This window comes from Mus caroli, chromosome 18 (assembly GCF_900094665.2).
Source record: "Mus caroli chromosome 18, CAROLI_EIJ_v1.1, whole genome shotgun sequence".
In the NCBI taxonomy this organism is placed as follows: domain Eukaryota; kingdom Metazoa; phylum Chordata; class Mammalia; order Rodentia; family Muridae; genus Mus; species Mus caroli.
Window position 1 is genome coordinate 39,371,103 of NC_034587.1, and position 10,495 is coordinate 39,381,597.

At 38.9% G+C, this 10,495-nt stretch overlaps 1 protein-coding gene across 3 annotated transcripts in view; it reads left to right on the forward strand.

The window, feature by feature from the left end:
• Positions 1 to 10,289, forward strand: part of Rbm27 (RNA binding motif protein 27) — a 66,298-nt gene extending 56,009 nt beyond the window's left edge. For all 3 annotated transcript variants that reach the window (XM_021150473.2, XM_021150472.2, XM_021150474.2), the window contains 2 exons: positions 5,522 to 5,632; positions 7,141 to 10,289. In XM_021150473.2, the coding sequence (XP_021006132.1) occupies positions 5,522 to 5,632; positions 7,141 to 7,224 (195 nt within the window). In that variant the 3' untranslated portion in view covers positions 7,225 to 10,289. The remainder of the gene's footprint in view (positions 1 to 5,521; positions 5,633 to 7,140) is intronic.
• Positions 10,290 to 10,495: the final 206 nt, after the last annotated feature.

A 10,495-nucleotide genomic window follows, 5' to 3' on the forward strand; every position in this document is an offset into this window, starting at 1 on the left:
AGACACACCAGAAGAGAGCATCAGACTCCATTACAGATGGTTGTGAGCCACCATGTGGTTGCTGGGAATTGATCTCAAGACCTTTAAAAAAGCAGTTGGTGCTCTTAACCACTGAGTCATCTTTCCAGCCATAGCCTTGCATTTCTGATCCTCCTGCTTTCATCTTCCAAACACTTGGATCACAGGCGTGTGTGTACATGTACCTGATTTTGGGTGTTGGTGGGAATTTAACCAAGGAGCTTGTTTGTCCTAGGCAACCACTGTACAGGTTGAGCCTCCCCAGTCTCCAGTGAAAGTCTTTTCTTCAAATTCAAAACCAAATTTTAAACTGCCCATCATGACTACACGGCTGACAAGTACTGCAGCCGTGATAACCAGGTCTACCCAGACCTAGGCAACTTTTTACAATTTACATTATTTATGTAGGGTCAGGTGGAATGCACGTACCACAGCATGCATGTACAGATCAAAGAACAACTTTCAGTGGTTCTCTCTCTTCTATCTTTGTGTCCCAGGGATCAAACTCAGGCCATCCAACCTGGTCGCAAGTACTTTATCTATTGAGCCATTTCACTGCCACCCCCACCCCACTCCTTACATCTTGAGAAAAATATTTCAACTCTATGTTAAAGGTGGTGAGGCAAATCTTAATGCACAAAGGCTTCACTCTCGGTAAAATGTATACAGATGGGGCTGGGGAGATGGCTCATTGGTTGAAAACATGAGAACTGAGTTGAGATCCTTAGCAGCCATATAAAAGCTAGGCCAGCAGCATGCATCTGCAATGTCAGTGCTAGGGCAACAGAGGCAAACCCTGAGGCTTTCTGGCAACTAAGCTAGGCAGTTGTTGAACTCAGGGTTCAGAGAGAACTCCTATCTCAAAAAAATAAGAAAATACATCAAGAAAGATACCAGTGTCAGCCTGAGTTCTCCACAAGCAAATATACATCTGAACGCATACAGATATAAAAAAACTAAACATAATGTGTAATATAAAATAAATATGTAATATATAGTCCAAGTTATCCTCAATATAGGTACATATATCTTAATAGTATGTATCAAAAATTGGCAGATTTGGGGCCTAGAGAGATGGCCCAGCAGTTAAGAGCATTTCCTGCTTTCTTTCTTTGGGGGAGGGGGGCACAGATGGGATGGGGGTTGAGATGGGGGTCTCTCTACATAGCTCTGGTTCTTCTAAAACTATGTAGACCAGGCTGGCCTCAAACTTACAGAGATCCTCCTGTCTTTGCTTCCTCAGTGCTGGGATTCTTTTTTGTTTGTGTACTTTTTGAGACAAAGTCTCTTTTTATAAAAGTGTTGGCTGTCCTAAAACTCACCTTGTAGACCAGACTAGTCTGGAACTCACAGAGATCTGTCTGCTTCAGTTTCCTGAGTGCTGATGTTAAAAGTGGGTGGGACCACTTCACCCATCTTAAGTCATATTCTTGAAGAGGACCCAAGTGTAGATCCTAGAACCATGACGGGGCCTGTAACTCTAGTAGCACCAAGGATCTGCTTCTGGCTTCACTTAGGCACCTGTAGTCTCAAGGCATAAACCCACAGACCCACATATGCATACATATACATGGAAAAAAAATGTTGATAGACTTGTTCTATAAAGAGCCAAGTTGTAAAATATTACAGGGTTTTTTAGCCTATAAGTGGTCTCTGTCATGCTTTCTCTCTTTTCACGGTTTGTACTTTTCTTTCCTCTTCTAGACCTTCCCCTTCCCCTTCCTTCCCTTTTGTTCAATTGCTTTTCCTTTTTGTTTTCACACTTTCTTGTCTTGTAGCCTTTGTAGTTTGTTGAGAAGGTCTCATGAGGTCCAGGCTACCCTCTTAAGTCCACGCTATAGCCAAAATTTCCTTAGATCTCTTAATCATCCTGCCTCCTAGTGCTAAGCTTATGGATGTACATCACTACCACAGCCTTTGTTTGATTTTTAAGATTGGTTTCACTCTATAACTCAGCCTACAACTCACAATATATAACTTAGGCTTATTTCAAATTCATAAAATCCTTTTCTCAGCATCCTAGTTGCTGAATTACAAGCCTCTGCCTGGTTCTTTTTTTTTTTCTTTCTTTCAATAATCATTTTAATAAAGTATAAATTTTAATTGTAACTTTGTTTAATTACAAGTGGTTGTGAGGGGGTTGGGGACTGAATGTGAGTCATCTGGAAGAGCAGCAAGTGTTTTTAACCTCTGAGTAGGTCTCTCTTGTTCATTGTTTTTCTTTTGAGATGGAGTCCTATATAAATCAAGCTGACTTCAGACTCACTACATGACCAAGGCTGGCCTTGGATTATTGCCTCTGTTGCCCAAGTGCTGGGATTCCAGGATATGCCACCAAGCTAAAGGGCTTTATGAAGAATTCCCATAAATATTTTAAAGTCTAATCCTGAAGCTGGTAATTTTAAGTCATAGAGTCTTGTTTGAAAGACAAAAACATGATAGGTACTTTGGCACTCTGCCCTTCATCTCTGCTTGAAGAGATTTGGCTACTTGCAGAAAGGAAAATTGTTTTCTTAAATGTTGAGGATGTTTGGACTGTATTGAGGAATTTTTCAAGTAGTGGACACTAAGTTGTTTTGAGGCAGGTTCTCATAGGCTGGCCTGGCATACAATCTGTATACTAACTAACTCAGAGATCTGGGATCCCAAGTGTCTACCTCCATGCCAGGTTCTAACCATAAGATTTTTAACTGTGTTAGTATGGTTTATTTGTTGTACTCGGTGATGTAGGGTGGGACTTGTTGGATCCCCACCACCACCATTTTTCTTGATTGTAAAATAGCATATACTTGCCTCTAGATGCATCTTGTTCCTTGTAACATACTTTGAAAATGTAAATAATTTTTTAAAATTTTGCATATGAGGTATACGTTTATGTGTGATTATTGTGTTTACACATGTGTGTGCACACATGCCTGTGGAAGCCAGAGGTTGACACTAACTCTTATTCTCTATTGCTGTCCATTTTTCTTCTTGAGACAGAGTCTCTCCTTGAAATTTGGAGCTTGCTGTTGCAGCCAGACTGGCTGTCTGGTCTGACTCAGTCCTTGCTTTCCTCCCCAGAACTGGGGTTCTGAGTGTTCTCTGCTGCACCTAGCTTTTTATGTAGTTGCTAGGGATCTGAATTCAGATCTCCATGCTTGATGACACACAGCAAGTACTTTAAGTAACCACTGAGCCATCCCCTCAGACTCTTCTTACCTTCTTTCTGTCACATTTATCTGTCTTGTGTATGTGATATATGTGGATACACATGCTACTGTGCACGTGTGGAGGTCAGAGGAAGGCTTGCACGAGTTGGTTTTCCGTTTTTTTGTTTTTTTTTTTTCCTCCGAGACAGAGTCTCTCTGTGTATCCCTGGCTGTCCTGGAACTCACTTTGTAGACCAGACTGGCCTCAAACTCAGAAATCCACCTGCCTCTGCCTCCCAAGTGCTGGGATTGGTTTTCCTTTTACCACGTAGGTCTGAACTCAGATGTCATACTTGGCAGCAAGCACCTTCTTTTTTTTTTTCTTAAAAAAAAAAAAAAACTCCTGCTCTGCCAACAAAGTCTTTCTTGTTTGTTTGTTTATTCATTCATTCATTCATATATTATATGTAAGTACACTGTGGCTGTGTTCAGACACTCCAGAAGAGGGCATCCAATTTCATTACAGATGGTTGTGAGCCACCATGTGGTTGCTGGGATTTGAACTCAGGACCTCCAGAAGAGCAGTCAGTGCTCTTAACCACTGAGCCATCTCTCCAGCCCCAGCAGCAAGCATCTTTACTTGCTGACCCATCTCACCCGCCCTTTATTTCCTTTTCACTTAAGAATCTTTAAAGAGAGTTTAGGATTATTTGAACACACAAGCTCCTCCTGAATTCCCTTCTATTTTCTTTCTATGTTGGCTGGTAGCCATTTTTTCCTCATGCTACCGAATGTCTACAGGAACCACAAACACCACAACTTCTAACAAGAATACCCAAAGGAAAAAGGAGAGTATATTTCTTAAGCTAGTTTTAAAATACAACAGTCTTCCTAACAAGCTTCCTTACCTCCCTCATCCTGACACACATCCAGGGATGTGTTTTCATGTCTTAGCTATAAGTATCACACACATTTCTGAGTCCATCCATCTGAGAGAAACAGGGAGTCTGAGTACCTTAAAGTACTCTTGAATTGCTCCCTGAGCTGAAAAGTAGATTCTGTTAAAAGGGGGGAAAGTTAAAGTTGTTAATTATGTTGTTGTTGATTAGCAGTGTCTTTTATGATTTTCACTGAAGAAAAGTTAAAAGTCTGACAATATAGAAGGAAGTAAACAACACCCAACTCAGACACACCTTAGAATCTCATGTGCACGCTGGCTGCGTGGGAGGGGACTGCTTACACCATGACACCCATATATTTGGATGTCAGCAGACAACCTGTGGGAGATGGTTCTATTATGATGTGAGTCTCAGGGATCAAACAGGTCATCAAGTTTTGGGGTGAGAGCTTTAACTCTCAGAGCCATCTTGATGGCTCACTTAGACTTTGCGTTATGAATTTAACTTGGTTTTCATAAAAGTTTTGGCATGTACATCATTTAATAAATCTAGTTTATTTATACAGTGCTTGTCTAGCATGCATTATTAGACCCTAGGTTCATTTCATTTTTAAAATAAATAAGTAAATGGGATGTCTTTTCATTGACTTTGCTGAGAAGTATTTAGAAAATTGTACTGAGGGTTAGGGTTAGGGATGTAATTCTGTGGTGGACACATAGATAGTGTGCACAAGATCCTGGATTCAACCCATGGAACTACTTGGTGTTGAGGCTTAGGGAAAGAAACAGAGGTTTTACCATGACTGGGAGGGACAATGGCTTTTTGAAGACTAGGTTTCATTCTGTAGTTCAGATGTATTTGGAACTCACAGTGTAGCCAGGGTGAACTTGGAATAATCCTCTGTCTCAGACTTTTGGGTGCTGGGATTACAGGTGTGAGACATCAGGCCCAGCTCTCATTAGCTAACATTTATTGTGTGCATTGATGAGCTAGGGAATTCTGAGCATTTGAGAAAAGAAAGTGAGCATGGTGGTACACATCAGTAGTCCTACTGCTTGGTAAGCTGAGGCAGGAGGGTTGAGAGTTCAAAGTCACCCTAGGCGCAATCTATCAAGGCCCTGTCTCTAGAAAAGAAAGTTAAGGGGAGAAAATAGAGTTATCAGATGAGCTGAGAAATGCAATGTAGTGACTGAGATGATTCATCTCAGAAATGATATAATTTTAAGGTTTGATAAGTAAATACCAAGTCACTGAATGAGGATACTATTTGCTATCCTCAAGTCACTTTGCTCAGTAGAGTGACTGTAACACAACAGTCATGACTATAAAATAGGGACCAAATATAGGCATGTCTTAGCTGAAAAAGACCCTGGTTGACAGATTGTTTCCCTCCACTTTTTAAGTAGCACTGTTTGAAAAAATCCTTAGTAAAGATGAGCATGTACTTACGTGTTCTTCTAAAATGTACTTTAGGCTACAAACCAAGCATCAAAATTCAAAGACCGTCGGCTACAGATATCATGGCACAAGCCCAAGGTACCGTCTATATCTACTGAGACTGAGGAAGAGGAAGTCAAAGAAGAGGTAAAGTCAACTATTAAAATAAGATCTGAGGCACAGCACTGCCTTCTGTTTCTCTTTATGTCAAGTACTATGCATATAGAATAGTGTCACTTTCCTTTTAGTAGGTTAGCTAAAACTAGCCTAAAGGTAATAATTAGCCTCTTAAAATATAAGAAATAAGTTTGCCTTTTATTTTTGTCTTCTAATTAGTTTATTAAAAGAATATTCAGCCCTACGATGTAAATTATTTCTGACTTTATAATCTTGCTTTTAAAAGAATCAAGTTTTTCTTGTTAGTGGGTGTGTTCTATATGGACAAGTTTACATAACAAAAGCAGAAATGTTCCCAAATTAGGAAGAAAGTAAATCTTGGCACCTGGATGATATTTGTGGATATTTCTTCTTTGTGTCAAATTGTAAATTTTCATGTAAGATGTGGAATGTTGGTGTCATGGGAGAAGTTAGTATATCCAAGCATATTCATTTCTCACAAATCAATGATAGATATCCCTGGGGAAATTACTGATTTTCCTCACTTTTGTTAATGGAATAAAGTCAGTTTTCATTAATTTTTAAAAATAATTTACAGTGTACATATTACATATGTGTGTACATGTTTACACACACACACACTTAATACTTTGTTTTATTTTTTTGCTTTTTAAGATAGGGTTTAACCCTATGGCCCAAGCTGCCTTCAAACTCTTGCCTCTGCCTCCCAAATGCTAAGATTACAGGCGTGTTCTATGATGGCTGACTTCCACGTAGCATTTTATTTTCTTGGTGATAATGGAATGGAAACTTCCAATAATGTTTTTAATTTAAACAGGATAAATAGTAATCAGTCTGTCAGATGTGTTCTGGGATGTGGGTAGGAGAAATGGATTAAACAAAAGTAGAGAGTCACAGCCTGACAGGAAGCATAATCTCTAGTCCTCCATTAGGGAGTTAGCCACACTATAGTGGCAGTTTGCAGTTGGTTTTGTACAACTCAAGATCACTATTAAGAATGTTGAAATATGAATTAACCAGTACCCCCAGAGCTCATATCTCTAGCTGCATATGTAGCAGAAGATGGCCCACTGGGCCATCACTGGGAAGAGAGGCCCCTTGGTATTGCAAACTTTATATGCCCCAGTACAGGGAAACGCCAGGGCCAAGAAGTGGGAGTGGATGGGTAGGGGAGCAGGGCGGAGGGAGGGTATAGGGAACTTTTAGGATAGCACTTGAAATATATATAAAGAAAATATCTAATTTAAAAAAAAAGAATGTTAAATGTTACCATTACAAAGAAACAAACATCGTTGTTGTATCTGGGTTGATCAATGGACAGACAGTGTTTAAATGTGAAGATTGGGGTTGTTGGTTGGTTAGTAATTTTGTTCCTTTGTTTGTTGGTTGCTTTGTTTTGCCCTAAAAATAAAGTATGGATAAATCTGACCTAGGCTTTTTGCTAGTCTGTTTATCATGTGGCTGTTTTACTATGCATTTGTGCACAGCTAAGCAGATGTGTATTCTCCTCTCTTTAGGAAACAGAAACCTCAGATTTGTTTTTGCATGATGATGATGATGAAGATGAAGATGAATATGAGTCTCGTTCGTGGCGAAGATGAAATTTGATGCGAGTTGTGTAATTTTTAGAAATATTGTTTAGAAAAACAACTTTTTAGAATTATTTAAAGAAGTCAATGAGCCAAAAATTTTTTTTCTCTTCAACACAGTAGGTTTAAGGACAGCAAGTTGCTATTCAAACACATCTCATAATTGTCTATGATATCAAATCACCAAAGGCCGTGACTTTACACAGTTGTGAAGATCCACAGGAGTGACTGGATTCTCTAGAACCTTACCTTCCACACCATCTGTTTCTGCTCTTGGTGCTGGATTACAATGTAAAGACAGGGTGTTCAGAAATTTTATTTTGGATTATAAATCTGCTGATAAAAATTTCATTAAATGTCAAAATCGCCTGGAATCTCTTAACTCTTAGCTATTATGAATGGGTCGTCAGACAGTTGGAGATACTTGTAATTTAAATACCTTTTCCTTTCAAGGATGGCCTTGGAAGAAAAGTAAATTTAGTTTTGTTTTTTTTTTACCATGGAAGAGCCCGCTTTATAGTCAGTCTTTCTCAGAGTCTGTGTGTGGCAAAGCTTCAGCAAAACCACGGTCTCTGTTCACAGGAGCCACAGGGCACAGACGCTGGCTCTGCTGCACCCTTGCTTCCTCGAACCTACTCTGGGGCTTTGCCAGTCATCTTCCAAGGGTTGATATGTCTGAGCATTGCTTCAGTTGTCCCCACCCCCACCCCTACCCCCTTTTAAATAAACCTCATTTTGCCTTTTGCCCTTTTGCTCATTCCCTTGTATCTTTCTCATCCCTTTTGATTAATGAGCCTGACTTTTTGAAATAAGTGATTCAGTTGGGCAATCAAGAATCAGTCATCAGTAAAAGGTTTAAACCAGCACCTTTATAAATAAGTGACACTTTGATGGAAATACAGGCAGAATTTTAGGGGACAGAGTTACTACTGGCTTCCCTCCCCTTAAAGTTTCAGCATAGATAGTGACAGTTACACACAAGGGTTAATGGCCGGTAGCTGAAGTTCTTTTCCTACATTGTAATGATGATGGTGAGGTGCTGAGGTGGGGATTAGGAGTCTGGATAAGCTAGTAATAAATGAGATTCTAACTTGACATTGATTAGATGACCTTATATTTTCATAATTTTATAGATTTTGCTGTCCATGAACACACTTTAGTAGGCAGTTTCCTTTACTGTGTGCATTTTTACTGTACACTGTACAGAGTGTCTGTTAAGTAAAATATATATGTAAATTTATGTCCTTGTGTTCTGAATGTTAGATGGAAAAGCAGAGGAGCAACACTACACTGTACTGACCCCTGGGGAAATGAATGATTACATAGGATGTCACTTTTCAAGGAGACACATCTGTTTTATAATATGTGTGGTGTGAAAATTTGAAACTTCCTGTTGGCTTCAGAAGGTTCGTAGTGATCACTAAGTGTGTCGGGGTTTTGTTCCCTGAGGTAAAGACTGTTTCTTAAAATAGATACAGTTCACTTAGAAACCTAAAACCACCAGGACTCTAGATTTACGGAGTGACAAGGAGTTAGATCCCACCTTCTGATCATCTTTCTCCTCTTCATATTGTCCTGGAATGACGTGTCAAACGCCAGGATACTTAGAAGTTGATGTAGCTTTCCCTTTGTAGTGGGACTTCCTCTCCTGGTTGTGGTTGTATTTCTGATGACACCGAGGCGAGGCAAAGCCCATAAAGAAGGAACACATTAGAACAGGGAACCTTCAATAGGCATCTTGCTCCTCACTTCTCCATCATCTCTAATGAAATTTTCTTGATGTTTGTGGCTCAGTCAGTATATATTTGGAAAGATTCATTGTGGTGAATATTTTGAGTCCTGACCATTTAAACGTGATAGAGGGAACAAAGGATTTATATATTTTTTGTACAAAGTTTTTTCTTAAACTGTATAATTTTGTAAATAATTTGTTTGGTTTTTTTCTTTTGTGTACTAAAACTACCAGCGTATAGATTTCAATAAGAATTGTTGTATTTTTGTATTTGGAGACTGAAAATGACAGTAAATTAGTGAAGCTGTAAGAAAAGTCTCAGTAGACTGACAGTTGAGCAGAATGAGATTCCTTTTCATATGATTTTTTTTAACCTTAAAATTGACATCTTATGCACTCACTATAGAGAGAGTTGAGGATTTATTTGGCTTTTTAGTTATTGGGGGCAGAGGATGAACGAGAACGGTGCTAATGTGAGAGATAGATCATTTTTATTAAGGTTTTGGGTCCTTCCGTATTCCTTAAAAATAACTAAAATTCTTTTCCAATGTGTTTAACTCAAAAATGAATTTAAAATATGGATTAATTATACTGTTATAAAACTTAAGGTTAGCATAAAATAGCTGAATATGTGTATGTGTGTATATATATCTCCCTTTATCCACATCCACCAATCCCCAACTGTTAGAATTTCTCTTAAAAGTGAATTCTACACCATGACTTGTTTTCTTGGCATTTTTATTTATAGAGATAACATTTAGCATTTGAGTCAAATTCTGCTGTCCTAGTGTGTAAGCTCTCTGTGTAGCAGATCCTCAGAGAGAGCTGCCAGTGTGACCAGTCAGTAAGAGTTTCTAGATTTCTGCCCAAGTCTAAAAAGGTTACCCCAAGGAATGTGGAATTTTTCTCAGTTTCTTCTTGGAGCATTGGGAAAATGACATCACCAGCTGAGATAGGGGAAAACAGTCCTTTTACCGTGAAAAAGATCCGTGGTGATGGATCATTTCACAAAGAAAAAAAATCATGTGAAAAGGAAGGGTGTTTCCTCGTGATGTATAGTATGCCTGTATTATAGTTTTTACAAGATTGTGAACTTGTGTAATAGTATATAGGAGATATTGTTGGATTTCTAACTGTTTATACATTTAAATTCATATATGTAATGTTTGTTTTATCGATTACAATCTGAATTTCTAAGAAGCATGTTGACTTTTGCAATAAAGATGCAATATGGAATGGTTCACAATTGGGGGGAAAAGAGAAAAAAAAGATAAATATTACAAATTTAAAAGAATCTGGAAAATTTTATGAACCATTCCAAAAATTATAACAATCACTAAAAGAGCTGTAATTCTGGCTTGTTCTGGAAAGAAAGAAACGCGAGTGTGAGTTTGCGTGTGGGTCTGAGTGAGTAGTGCATGTGTGTGGATGCTTTAAGTACATGAGGGACCGTTGCTCAGTGTGAAGCTGCTGTCACACCCACAGGTTGTAAGTGCGGAATCGAATCACTCCTTCAGCAGGGTAGTCTGGACCACAGAGGAGCATGGCAGC